The sequence below is a fragment of the Nerophis ophidion genome, linkage group LG23, assembly GCF_033978795.1.
Source record: "Nerophis ophidion isolate RoL-2023_Sa linkage group LG23, RoL_Noph_v1.0, whole genome shotgun sequence".
In the NCBI taxonomy this organism is placed as follows: domain Eukaryota; kingdom Metazoa; phylum Chordata; class Actinopteri; order Syngnathiformes; family Syngnathidae; genus Nerophis; species Nerophis ophidion.
Genome location: NC_084633.1, coordinates 26783482 through 26798483, shown reverse-complemented (window position 1 = coordinate 26798483; position 15002 = coordinate 26783482). Strand labels below are relative to the sequence as shown.

At 41.5% G+C, this 15002-nt stretch overlaps 1 protein-coding gene across 4 annotated transcripts in view; it reads right to left on the bottom strand.

Annotated features, from left to right (window-relative positions):
* ilf3b (interleukin enhancer binding factor 3b) overlaps positions 1 to 7436 on the bottom strand; it is a 28773-nt gene extending 21337 nt beyond the window's left edge. For all 4 annotated transcript variants that reach the window (XM_061885447.1, XM_061885448.1, XM_061885449.1 and 1 more), the window contains exons 1-4: positions 7334 to 7436; positions 6450 to 6502; positions 789 to 1000; positions 46 to 223 (exon numbers count right to left, since the gene is read on the bottom strand). In XM_061885447.1, the coding sequence (XP_061741431.1) occupies positions 46 to 223; positions 789 to 1000; positions 6450 to 6458 (399 nt within the window). In that variant the 5' untranslated portion in view covers positions 6459 to 6502; positions 7334 to 7436. The remainder of the gene's footprint in view (positions 1 to 45; positions 224 to 788; positions 1001 to 6449; positions 6503 to 7333) is intronic.
* Positions 7437 to 15002: the final 7566 nt, after the last annotated feature.

Sequence of the window (15002 nt, the reverse complement as noted above, 5' to 3'; positions counted from 1 at the left end):
AACGGATGACAACCTCACTTGCAGAGGCAGTAGTACTCCTCTCACCTTGAGCTGTGCATCGATGTTGTCGGTCACCTTCTTCAACAAAGTGATGGTTGGCTTGTCCTTACATAAGAGTACCAGTTCAAGGTCCAGATCTCCCTTCAGTAGGAGGCCCTTTGCCACCAGTCCCACCCTCATCACGCCACGAAGAGTTCGGATGGGTTGTTCCTTCGGTTCAGTGCTGCATGGCAAAGAGAAAAATCAAACAAGAGTCCAAACATTTACTCTGTATTTTTAAAATATAAGTCAGATGTATTGAAGCTGTGGATGTTGATAGTCTGTCATCAGAGATTAGCAATTCTAAGCTTTCGGGTTAATGTTGAGTTAAATCAGTGCTTCTCAATTATTTTCTCTTTGTTTCACCTAGGAACCCACGACCAAAAATAGTATCTGTCTATAAAATTTTTATAGGTACACCTCTGCAAAACATTGTATCTTTTTAATCATTAAAGAAAAAAGAAGATAAACTCACAACACAGAATCACTTTGTTAACATTGGTTAAGACTTAAAGAGCATGAATTTACCTGAAAAAAAAAAATCCTTATTTTGACTATCAATTTTTTTGGGGCTGACTTCAACCATTTCATACTAAAAATTACAACTTAACTCAATAAAAAAAGATGTGATGACATTTTTTTAAATCAATCGGGATTAATGACTTGAATGAGCACGTTTTTGTTACATGAGAGTACTCCATTATGTGAGAAGGACTGAGTTCAATGATGTCAAATTTATGTCTTCCTACCTTTCCTTATCGGCTTCTGAGCCATCAGTGTCTGACTTCTCCTGTTTATCCAGCCAGTCTGACACAGCCTTAAGGGCTCGCTCTGTATGGGACACCATGTTTTGGACATTCTCCAGTTCCTCCTGACTTGGGTAGATGGCTGAATGCTTGGCCATGACGTGGCGGTCGTCATGCAAGAAGACACGCAAGGAGCGGTATCGCAGGGGCGGTCCCTGTTGGTGAAAGAGAGCGGAGACATAATTGGACTATAAATGAACACAACAAAAGAAGTCACATTCTTATGATAAAGTACATTAACACAATTGCACTCTCTTACATTCTGTTGAATCCATATGTACAAGACATTATTGGAATATCAATAAACATAAAGGATTTAGACATAATATACTAAGTTGGCCCTGCGATGAGGTGGCGATTTGTCCAGGGTGTACACCGCATTCCGCCCGAATGCAGCTGAGATAGGCTCCAGCGACCCCCTGCGACCCCAAAAGGGACAGGCGGTAGAAAATGGATGGATACTAATCATTTAATTTAAGATTAAGTGCATTGACAATCGCAGACACTTCGGTTCTGTTGAATCAATAAGTAAAAGTGACCAGAAATCAACCAAGGAGCACTCCTCTGGCCGCATGTCTAATCTGCATTGATGTTTTTTAAATTGGTGCAATATTGTAATCACAAGATGCAAGGGTTTTTTTTCCTGTCATTACCGGTATCTGACAGGCATTCAGAATTGTAGAGCCTCGCATTCCTTTGTTTTTTGCATCTAACAGGGAGAAAGAGGTCTCCCTCTGTGCAATTTTCAACACTTGAATGCATTTATTTAACAGTAGAATTAACTGAACACAGTGCGCCTTCTTTTCAGTCATTAACAATGTTGTGTGGTCTGCTCTCAGTGTGCGACAAATGTCGCCGGCAATTATATTTGTCGACAATAGTCGTGACGTCATGACTGCTGTCTTACCGGCGGAAGCGGGTCCGCCCAGATCCTTGCAAAAACATTGCCAGTTAAAAACATGTATAGGGTGAGAACATTTCCTCCTAAAAACATGAACACCTTGCTAAATTTGCAAAACAGACCTTGTTTTTACGGCAATACATTTGTGATAGGCGGACGTTCTCGACTCGGTAGGAATGTTAGCTTGTACCAAGTGTAAGTCGATGTGTGAAAAATAATCATTCTGGCCAAAGTCTTCCAGCTAAAATTGTTTAAATCAATTTAAGTACTTTTTAAAAGAGCATTAGTTTAGTTAGTAAGATGAAAAACATACAATCTATTAGATATAGCATGTTATACATAAACAAGGTCAATAGTTTTTTGTTTTAGCACTTTGCCTTTCCTTTCTTTTAAATGAACATAATTTTATTAGTAATTTTATTTTTTGTAACAGCTGAATGAAATTACAGATATCAACCATGGGTACGCTTAGTTGACTAATCGTGGAGTCGATGACTTGTCGACTATCAAAAAAATTTGCCCTCGTCAGTCGCTTACACACACAGCGAGCCTCACTAATGAGAAATTCTGGAAAGTAACGAGAATCAGGAGGAAAAAATATGATAAAGCTAAATGTCCGGTTGTGGGAATATTTCAGTTTCAAAATCTAATGGGCAATATGAGACAATCAACACGGACGAACAAGCAAGAATGGCAATTGAAAAAAGACAACATCCAACCTAGTTTTTCTAACTGGGGAAAAAATGCACTTTAAGATGTTCAAAGTGTTTAAGTTACATTTTTGCTAACAGTAATGAGTTTTTTTATTCATGATTAAGTTATTAACCTTCCAAATAAAGTACAATGGTAAAAATATGTTTTTGAAAGCAAATTATTGCATATAATTCTAATGTGTGGCACCTTAGGACAATCATTATTTGTATCTCTCTTAAACTATTAATTGCTTTAAACTGTTGTATAAACATCAGGTCTGGTTAAAATATTGACATGAGAGTCTTTAATTTGAATTGCTGTTGTACTCAAAGTCGGTTTAATTTGAATTGCTGTTGTACGCGATACTCATGAATCATATTCGGTACTATACCGTCCATAAAGTACCGGTGCCCCCACCATTACTGTTTTTTTTACGAGCAAAGGAGCATGTTTGGCAGCGCACAATCAAGGAGTACTTACAAGCAGAAAAAATTTGTGTAGACAGAAAAGGGAGAACGGATACATTTTGGCTTAAAAACTAACACTGAAACACTCTCAGACAGAGGTAGTTAAAGACATGGCGAGCTAGCTAGCGGCTTAAGTCCATTCGCAGTCTGCAGTGTTTTAGCTATTTCTAAATCACTAATCCTGGCCTCCATGACGACAAAGTAAGTTTCTTACAAGTAGCATTACCACTGCAGGACGAGGAATAGCTAAACATGCTTCACTACACCACTAATGACGCCGTTCCTGAATGTAAACAACCGCCATCGGTGGATCTACACCTGACATCCACTGTAATAATACTAAGTACAAGAGCGTATCTAGTCTATACTACTAGGATTACACACAAATTTACACAGGAGGGCAAATTTTTAGTGTTACCAACCAACCTATCCCCAGGTGCATGTCTTTGGAGGTGGGAGGAAGCCGGAGTACCCGGAGGGAATCCACACAGTCACAGGGAGAACATGCAAACTCCACACAGAAAGATCCCGAACCCGGAATTGGATTCAGGACTACTCAGGACCTTTGTATTGTGAGGCACATGCACTACACAGTGCTGCCTGTTTTCACTGTTTCCTTACCAATGTTGGTATATTGTCCACTACGATTGTGGGTATTGTTCATTCTTCTTACATTGTTGCTATAAATTGTTGTTACAATACAATAATTATTACCTTTGGTAATGCCACCATGATATAACATTTGTATGGTAGTCCTTGAACAAAGCCACAGTGAACCTCTTGTGTAATAATCACTGAATGGCGAACAGAGGTGGCATTAAAGAACATATTCTCCCCACTTCCCTTTCCTGGAAATGCTAAATATTATGTTTTCTAACTTGTACTTTTTCTGTGTCACTGCCTGAAACAAATTAAAAAGTATGTTCCTTGCCAGTCTAAGAGTAACATTTCTTCCTTCACTGGTTATTTTCAGTTTTATGCATGTGTAACACAGGTGTCATATCCATACATTTATACTTTTGCGGTGACTATTATGCTCTTGTGCTCTATTGCTCTTTTGAGCTGTGCGCGCTCTCCCCGGTCATGTGACCGCCGCGGTCCAATTAGCGGTGGTCATAAGCGGTAGCAGGAAGTGGCCAGTAGATGCGAGGGGAGGCAGGTTGTATTCCTGCTCGAGGTATGTTTTTATTATTGTTTTCACCCGAAATATTGTGCTGACGGGATTCTAAACTAAATGCCTATTTGTTAACCTTATAGAGCCGATTACAAGCGCTGGATTGTTGTCATTGAGCTGTACATGACTATAAAAGCAGAGTTGGTGAGTCCATGTTATGAAAATAGAACCTTTAGCATTAGTCTCTCTCTATATTGGTTCATTGCAAGTCTTTGTGGCATATTTCTCACTTGTCTATATACAATGTTTATGACTTGAACCAATATCTATTTTGCACTTATGGCGTTTTTTAGCCTTGCATTATTTGACACATACAGCAACTAGATGCACTTTATTACTGAAGCTATTAGAATTACATTACTTTGAATTGAATATACTTTTGAATGGGTTTGATAATAAGCACGTTTAGTGCACTGACAACTTTTTATTGGTTGTATTTATAGAGGAAAGACATTCAGCATCCAACATTGCAGAATGGTTGGAATAGGTAGTAGGCAGGTTTGAAATTCCATCCATCCATTTCCTACCGCTTATTCCCTTTTGGGGTCGCTGGCGCCTGTCTCAGCTACAATCGGGCAGAAGGCGGCGTACACCCTGGACAAGTCGACACCTCATCGCAGAGGTTTGAAATTCCCCTAAGCAAAATTATTGCTATTGTGCATGACAATGGTGCACTTTATAAAAAAAAACATTTTTCTAACACTTGCTTTGTTATTATGTTTGGCAATTCAAAAGGACATGGTGCCAGTATGCGGGTTTTTTTAAAGAAGGTATTGGAAAGGATAGAAATGTAGTTTGTCTTTTTTATCTGATTATTAATTGATTACTCGAAGTAATAATCGACAGATTAGTCGATTATCGAATTAATCGTTAGCTGCAACCCTAATATATATATATATATGTATATACATACATATACATACACATATATATATACATGTATATATATATATATATATATGCTGTCCATCACAAATTCTGTAATACAGGCTGCCAACCAAACCGCATATCAGTCTCTGCCTTCTCTCTCCTCGAGTCGAAGTTCTAGTCATCTGTTACTAGCCCATAACACCCCATATATTTTACATTGATTTGTAGGACCAACTTGTTACACTAGGGCTGGGCGGTATATCGATATATTCGATATATCGCGGATTTGTCTTTGTGCGATATAGAAAATTACTATATCGTGATATTCGAGTATACGTTCTCACGCAGTTGCTTTCAGCTGCTGGCATCACACTACAGGCTCTTCTCGCTCTCTTATCTCTCCTTCTCACAGACAGCAAGCGCACCTTCTTACATACGTCACATACGTTTACACCCTCGCAGAGCAGGGAGATAGCGACATGGGTTCGCTGTGGTGCGAGTGGTAATACGAGAGAAAGAAGGTGCAAATCTGCTAACAAATGGAAAAATAATTAATTCCCAAGAAAAACAACAGGGGTCCATTGCCTGGCGGTGGTTTGGCTTTAAGTGGGAATATGTCGAACAGACAACCGTAATTTGTCAAGTGTGGCGAAAAAGCGTTACTGCTAATATGTAGCATCATTTGTAAAGTCACTTGTTAGGGAAGGAAGAGTGATAACTCTGCATGTCAACATCTCCATTTGGTGCCACACCAACAAAATGCCGAGGAAACCATTACCACATCAACACCGTATGAAAAAATAGTGAACAACGTAAGGAGATAACGTCCGCAGTAACCTACCACATAGCGGTTTGATTTCCCATTATGCAGGTCATTTTTATTTGACAGTTATTGAAATATCTTGTGTGCCGTCATGCACAAAAGTGCACTTTATTTGTTTTAAGCTATTATAGTGATTGACATCATGCACAAAAGTGCATTCATAGCTTGTTTTAAAATGTCTCTGACAATCTTGCACTTTGTTTTGAAATGACATGAATGTTTGTGCCACTGCTTAATAACTGTTTAATAAATTCAGTTTTGGTCAATTGACTTAGTTGTGATTTCCCTCCCTGCATGAACGTTTAAAATGAGCATATATTAATGCAGTATGAACAAGAATGTTTTAATGTAGACACATAGAATCATTATACTGCTGTGATTATATGCATCAAGTGTTAATTCAAGGTTAAGGCAAAATATCCAGATATATATAGTGTATCGTGACATTGCCTAAAAATAAAGATATTTTAAAAAAAGGCCGTATCGCCCAGCCCTATGTTACACATAGATCTGTATGGACCAAAAATCACCAAATCGAATCTGCAATTAGGTTTTTTCCTCAAAATCCTGCAGCCCTAAGAACTGCTATATTCTACTCTGTCCTTTCATGAATGGGGTCAGGCCCCACACTTTGGGAACATCAGATCTAAGGGACAAACACTGAATGAGTGATTACCATCTTCATCTGCCCTTAATATTTTAGCAGCAGCTGGTATGATGCAGTGTGTTCTGAAAAAGACAAAACAAATGGTTATTTATATTTGACAGTAACGTTTCATACACCGTGCATCAATTAGTACTGCAAGGTTAAAAAAAAAAAACGCCGTTTATCAAAGCCTCAAAAGGTGACGTTCGATCGTCAAAAATGATGCAGTCAGTATGAAAACACGAACAGTTCATGTTTGTACATTTTGAACTTTGTAAATAAAGATGTATACTGGAAAACAATAGGGGGGAAAGGGCTATGAAACACGCCGCGTTGTGGCATTTGTATTGATTCAGACACAACATTGAACGAATATTGCTCATTAAATGCATAGAAGCAAATGTCTATAATTAGACACCATTATCCTTTATTTCGTTTCACCCCCCCCCCCCCCAAAAAAAGAGTGAAAGCACATTAATTCTAAAAACCGCGCAACATTTGGTCAAATGTAAAAGACGACGCCATTTTGATTTCGCTGCTCGATGGCGACGATGCTAACGTTAGCTAGCGCCATTTTTCATTGTTCGTCGTAGACGCGCCACAAACAATTCACAATGGCAAAAAACAACCATAATTATTTTAATCACATTCGTTGGGGTTTAAGAGCCGTGTAATGTTATTAAATACAGCCATTTACAAGGAGCTACCAAACGCCGACTTATGTAAGAAACGCACCATCCTCCATTTAACGTGCTAGCTTAGCACTACTGACGTAGCATCATGCTGTTTTTTTTTTTTTAAGAAAAAGCAGTCTTAAAGGGAGACGCTGCAAAGACGTTGACGTTTAAAGTCAAACAATGGCGCAATATTTCCGTTCCAAAGGCGGATAACGTTCGTTTTTGTGTGAAACTCACCGTAGAGTAGTTTCTCTCCTCTCCGCACGCAGGAAAGTCTGCAGGAAGATGGATGGAGGATTCAATGTGGTTACGCCCACCAACATGCTGATTGGACGGTGTGGGGCGATTGTCTTTTTTTAACCAATTGGAAACGTTGTTTCTCAAACAGGTCGTAGTCTTAAAGCTATATGATTTTTTTTTTCGTTTGAAGAGCTGAAAAAAATTAATTGTGGGAATGCTCCAAAAACATTTACACATATGGTTTTCTACACCAAAATTCATCAATCAATCAATCAATCAATCAATGTTTATTTATATAGCCCTAAATCACTAGTGTCTCAAACACAAACCACAACGACATCCTCGGTAGAGCCCACATAAGGGCAAGGAAAACTCACCCCAGTGGGACGTTGGTGACAGTGACAATGATGACTATGAGAAACCTTGGATAGGACTGCATATGTGGGCAACCCCCCGCCCCTATTTATTATCCGTCCATCCATCCATTCATCTTCCGCTTATCCGAGGCCGTGTCGCGGGGGCAGCAGCCTAAGCAGGAAAGCCAAGACTTTCTTCTCCCAGCCACGTTGTCCAGCTCTTCCCGGGGGATCTCGAGGCGTTCCCAGGCCACCCGGGAGACATAGTCTTCCCAATGTGTCCTAAGTCTTCCCCGTGGCCTCCTCCCGGTCGGACGTGCCCTAAACACCTCCCTAGGGAGGCGTTCGGGTGGCATCCTGAGCAGATCCTACTCAGTGGCCTAGTGGTTAGAGAGTCCGCCTTGAGATCGGTAGGTCGTGAGTTCAAAGCCCAAACGAGTCATACCAAAGACTGTAAAAAGGGGACCCATTACTTCCCTGCTTGGCACTCAGCATTAAGGGTTGGAATTGGGGGATAAATCACCAAAAATGATTCCCGGGCGCAGCACCGTTGGTGCCCACTGCTCCCATCACCTCCCATGAGGTGTTCAAAGGTGATGGGTCAAATGCAGAAAATAATTTCACTACACCTAGTGTGTGTGTGACAATCATTGGTACTTTAACTTTAACTTAAGATGCCCGAACCACCTCATCTGGCTCCTCTCCATGTGGAGGAGCAGCGGCTTTACTTTGAACTCCCTCCGGATGGCAGAGCATCTCACCCTATCTCTAAGGGAGAGCCCCACCACCCGGCGGAAGAAACTAATTTCGGCCTCTTGTACCCGTGATCTTGTCATTTCGGTCATAACCCAAAGCTCATGACCATAGGTGAGGATGGGAACGATCGACTGGAAAAATTGAGAACTTTGCCTTCCGGCTCAGCTCCTTCTTCACCACAACGGATCGATACAGCGTCCGCATTACTTAAGACGGCTATTTGCCCATCTATCCATCCATCCATCCATCCATTTTCTACCGCTTATTCCCTTTCGGGGTCACGGGGGGCGCTGGCGCCTATCTCAGCTACAATCGGGCGGAAGGCAGGGTACACCCTGGACAAGTCGCCACCTCATCGCAGGGCCTTTGCCCATCTATTTATTATTAATATTATTATTATTATTATCATTCTGCAGATTTTGGCGCAATCTACCTTCCACATTTTTCACCCGATTGAAAGCGTTCCATGATTTGATTAACGTGGACCCCGACTCAAACAAATTAAAAAACTTATTTGGGTGTTACCATTTAGTGGTCAAATGTACGGGATATGTACTGAACTTTGCAATCTACTAATACAAGTTTCAATCAATCAATCCAACTTCAAACTGTTCAGCCTATTCGGGAATCGCAAGCTTTTCCTTGACAAATTCCCAGAATTTCTGTTTTTTCCAAGACATTTTTCCCCATTCAAAATGAATTAGCCAATTTTCAAACTTCCCCCATTTCTCCATTTTTCAACCTATTCAAACCATTCCACCTTCCAGAAAATTCAAACTTCCCCTTTTTCGAAGTTAAAAAAAATTACAAGACTTTCCAGAATTGCTGGTTTTCCAAAGCCCTATTTTCACTCCATCCATCCATCCATTTTCTACCGCTTATTCCCTTTCGGGGTCGCGGGGGGCGCTGGCGCCTATCTCAGCTACAATCGGGCGGAAGGCGGGGTACACCCTGGACAAGTCCTATTTTCACTCCTTCCACATTTTTCAACCCACTCCAAACGTTTTACCCTCAAAAAATTCCACTTGATCAGGACAAAAAACAAAGTTGTTTTTTGAACTGGAAAAATTCCCATGTTTTCCCCCAGAAATTCCATAAATTCCATCATACCGTTTCTCAATCCAACATGTTACTACTTCAACATTTCTCAACCGATTTCAAAAATTCCAACATTAACACTGACTCAGACCATTCACATTTTTTTAGCATTTAAAAAAAAAATATCCCGCTTTTCCCTAAATTCCCTAATACCATTTACTACTTCAACATTTCCTGCCCGACTTAAACAATTCCGACACCAACCAATTCAGCTCATTCAGGACATTCGTGATTCTAATCATTTTCAAAAAAATCCCGCTTTTCCCAAGATTCCTAATTTTCCAGGAAGTTCCCTTCAAAATGAATGGGACATTTTTCTAAGTTGCACAATTCCCACATTTTTCAACCTATGCAAAGCGTTCCAACATTAACACATTCGAGTCATCCTGTACGTTGAAACTAACACTTTTCCAAGTTCCAAACCAAATTCCGGTTTACCTGGAATTTCCAACTTTTTTTTTTTTTTTTTTTTTTCTTTGTCATGAAAAAGGGACGTTTTTGTGGTTGGTGCACTAATTGTAAGTGTATATTGTGTTTTTTATGTTGACTTAATTTAAAATATATATATATATATATATTTATATATATTTTTTTTAAATAAAAATTAATAAAAAATTATTCTGCGGCCTGGTACCAATCGGGCCACGGCCCGGTAGTTGGGGACCACTGCTATAGTTGATGTAGATGCTCATTTCTGCTGTACACATTTATTTTATAAAATGAAAAAGTGGAATACTTTCCTTGTTGCCTTGTTTGTACTTGACTGTATTACATGTTTGGGTATATGTAGTGTTTGCAACTGGACCGCAGCAGAAGGGATAGAGAAAGAAGGGAGAAAAAAAAATCAGGAAATTGTGGTGACTGGGGATGCCAGTAACAAAAAGTATATATATATATATATATATATATATATATATATATATATATATATATATATGTCACGCCTATGGTTCATGTTTTGTTTTGGTCATGCTATGTTTAGTTTTTTGGACATTTTAGTTCTGCGATGAGCTGGCGACTTGTCCAGGTTGTACCCCGCCTTCCGCCCGATTGTAGCTGAGATAGGCGCCAACGCCCCCCGTGACCCCAAAAGGGAATAAGCGGTAGAAAATGGATGGATGGACATTTTAGTTTGCTTTGCATTTCCTTGTTTGTCTTACCATGCCAACTGATTTAGTTTTCTGTCATGTCTGATCATGAGTTTTGTATGACCATATTACCCTGAGCATCCCCGATCTTATCTGTTCTCAAAGCTAAGCCGTGTCTGTCCTGGTTAGTACTTGGATGGGAGACTGCCTAGGAATACCAGGTGCTTTTGACCCTTTGGACTCTAAGTTCCTTTTTTTTTTCACTCCCTGTTTTGTTACCATGACAACCAATCAGTTCACCTGTCTTGTCTCACACCTGTTTTCACTTATCATGTTCATTATTTAAGCCACAGTTACCAGTTAGTCAGTCTGGCAACATCACCTCATTCACGCCCTTGATTATCTGCTCCATACCTTGCAATGCTGTCCATTTTTCCCCACGTAAGTTTTTGTTATTTATGCCACTGCGCAAGTGTTTTTGTTTCATGTTTGTAGTTTATAGCCTTTGTGCTAGTCTTTTGTTTCATAGCCCAGTTTTTTGTACCGCCATTGTGCGCGCCTTTTGTTCGTTCCTGTTTTTAGTTTTAGTGTTAAAATAAAGATGTACCTTCTTTCACGCCGTTTCCACTCCATTCGCTTTGCACCTCGGGAAAACAACCCAAGACCAAGTCCAAGCCTGACAATATATATATACTTACACATATATATGTATATAGTTAATGGCTAAAAATAGATAAATAGCTCTTAAAACTATTGGGGAATTTTTGGAAATAACATTTTGAATCTTGGCAGGTGGCAAATAAGTTGCTTTTTAGTCATTGACTTTGTCACTATAATCTTAATTTTAGCATAAATAATTATATTTTGTGTCTATTCTAGTTTACAAATGTTCAAAAACCTATTCAAATAAGATATTTTGATTTTCCACACCTTGTTTAAAGATTCTGCAACATCTCGAGGATGCATAATGTAACAACTGCAAATGGAATAAAGCTTGTTTTCGGAATAAAAATACTTACTTATACCATAACAAACACCATGTTCAAACATAAGGGTGTCCATATGTGCACTTGGCATCAGGACACCCTAGGCCGCAGTTCCATAATCGACTTTGTAGTTGTGTCATCGGATTTGCGGCCTCATGTTTTGGACACTCGGGTGAAGAGAGGGGCGGAGCTTTCTACTGATCACCACCTGGTGGTGAGTTGGCTGCGATGGTGGTGGAGGATGCCCGACAGACCTGGCAGGCCCAAACGCATTGTGAGGGTCTGCTGGGAACGTCTGGCAGAGACTCCTGTCAGAGAGAGTTTCAATTCCCACCTCCGGAAGAACTTTGAACATGTCACGAGGGAGGTGCGGGACATTGAGTCCGAGTGGACCATGTTCCGAACCTCTATTGTCGAGGCGGCTGATTGGAGCTGTGGCCGCAAGGTTGTTGGTGCCTGTCGTGGCGGTAATCCCAGAACCCGTTGGTGGACACGAGCAGTGAGGGATGCCGTCAAACTGAAGAAGGAGTCCTATCGGGTTCTTTTGGCTCATAGGACTCCGGAGGCAGTGGACGAGTATCGACGGGCCAAGCGGTGTGCAGCTTTAGCGGTCGGGGAGGCAAAAACTCGGACAAGGGAAGAGTTCGGGGAAGCCATGGAAAACGACTTCCGGACGGCTTCGAAGCGATTCTGGACCACCATACGCCGCCTCAGGAAGGGGAAGCAGTGCACTATCAACATTGTGTATGGTGCGGATGGTGTTCTGCTGACTTCGACTGCGGATGTTGTGGATCGGTGGAGGGAATACTTCGAAGACCTCCTTAATCCCACCAACACGTCTTCCTTTGAGGAAGCAGTGCCTGGGGAATCTGTAGTGGGCTCTCCTATTTCTGGGGCTGAGGTTGCAGAGGTAGTTAAAAAACTCCTCGGCGGCAAAGCCCCAGGGGTAGATGAGATCCGCCCGGAGTTCCTTAAGGCTCTGGATGCTGTGGGGCTGTCTTGGTTGACAAGACTCTGCAGCATCGCGTGGACATTGGGGGCGGTACCTCTGTATTGGCAGACCGGGGTGGTGGTCCCTCTCTTTAAGAAGGGGGACCGGAGGGTGTGTTCCAACTATCGTGGGATCACACTCCCCAGCCTTCCCGGTAAGGTTTATTCAGGTGTACTGGAGAGGAGGCTACGCCGGATAGTCGAACCTCAGATTCAGGAGGAACAGTGTGGTTTTCGTCGTGGTCGTGGAACTGTGGACCAGCTCTATACTCTCGGCAGGGTTCTTGAGGGTGCATGGGAGTTTGCCCAACCAGTCTACATGTGCTTTGTGGACTTGGAGAAGGCATTCGACCGTGTCCCCCGGGAAGTCCTGTGGGGAGTGCTCAGAGAGTATGGGGTACCGGACTGTCTTATTGTGGCGGTCCGTTCCCTGTATGATTAGTGTCAGAGCTTGGTCCGCATTGCCGGCAGTAAGTCGGACACGTTTCCAGTGAGGGTTGGACTCCGCCAAGGCTGTCCTTTGTCACCGATTCTGTTCATAACTTTTATGGACAGAATTTCTAGGCGCAGTCAAGGCGTTGAGGGGTTCCGATTTGGTGGCCGCGGATTAGGTCTCTGCTTTTTACAGATGATGTGGTCCTGATGGCTTCATCTGGCCGGGATCTTCAGCTCTCACTGGATCGGTTCGCAGCCGAGTGTGAAGTGACAGGAATGAGAATCAGCACCTCCAAGTCCGAGTCCATGGTTCTCGCCCGGAAAAGGGTGGAGTGCCATCTCCAGGTTGGGGAGGAGACCCTGCACCAAGTGGAGGAGTTCAAGTACCTAGGAGTCTTGTTCACGAGTGGGGGAAGAGTGGATCGTGAGACCGACAGGCGGATCGGTGCGGCCTCTTCAGTAATGCGGACGCTGTATCGATCCGTTGTGGTGAAGAAGGAGCTGAGCCGGAAGGCAAAGCTCTCAATTTACCGGTCGATCTACGTTCCCATCCTCACCTATGGTCATGAGCTTTGGGTCATGACCGAAAGGATACAAGCGGCCGAAATGAATTTCCTCCGCCGGGTGGCGGGGCTCTCCCTTAGAGATAGGGTGAGTAGCTCTGCCATCCGGGAGGAGCTCAAAGTAAAGCCGCTGCTCCTCCAAATCGAGAGGAGCCAGATGAGGTGGTTCGGGCATCTGGTCGGGATGCCACCCGAACGCCACGGGAAGACCCAGGACACGTTGGGAAGACTATATCTCCCGGCTGGCCTGGGAACGCCTCGGGATCCCCCGGGAAGAGCTAGACGAAGTGGCTGGGGAGAGGGAAGTCTGGGCTTCCCTGCTTAGGCTGCTACCCCCGTGACCCGACCTCGGATAAGCGGAAGAAGATGGATGGATGGATGGATGGACTTATACTAAACAAAAATGTAAACGCAGCACTTTTTGCTCCCATTTTTCATGAGATGAACTATTCAAAGATCTACATCTTTTACTGCAACCACAACATACCTATTCCTCTGAAATATTTTTCACGAATTCGTCTAAACCTGTGTTAGTGAGCATTTCTTCTTTGCCAAGATAATCCATCCCACCTCACAGGTGTGGCATGTCAAGATGCTGATTAAACAGCAGGATTATTACACAGGTCGTCCACTATAAAAGGTCACTCTGAAATGGCCAGTTTTGCTTTATTGAGGTCTAGGGTTTGAGGGTCAGAAAAGCAGTCAGTATTTGGTGTGACCTATATATATATATATATATATATATATATATATATATATATATATATATATATATATATATATATATATATATATATATGTATATGTGTATATATATATATGTATATGTGTATATATATATATGTATATGTATATATATATATATATATATATATATATATATATATATATATATATATATAAATACTGTGAGAATGATATATTTTAAAGTGTTCCTTTTTGATCCATAGTAATTTTTAAAGCAACTAGTATTTTCCCATGTAATAAGATTTCCCGTGACCTCCTTGCTTTTATCTTATGTCCGCTAGTAAAGTCTTTGTTTTCTCTTAAGGGCTCCTGTTTGTCGGCTCACAGAGCTGTTTTGGCCAGTTCCTTATCTGTTTTGAAGAAGCAGCCGTGCTCATTTCTGGCCGAGAGTGGCTGTTTTCGCTCTATATAAGATGACTATTTTTTGTTTGGATTTAGACCTCTTCTTGCTGATGCTGTCGCATTGTTAGGGCTGGTCTCCTAAAGCTTCAGTAAAACTTGGTATTGTACCATTCTGTCACTTTTTACTCAACACGTATGTCATCCAAAAGAAGCTGGGATTGACCAGTGAGTTTTATTCCCTGATTCCCTGAGATATATATATGTATATATATATATATGTATATATATATATATATATATATATA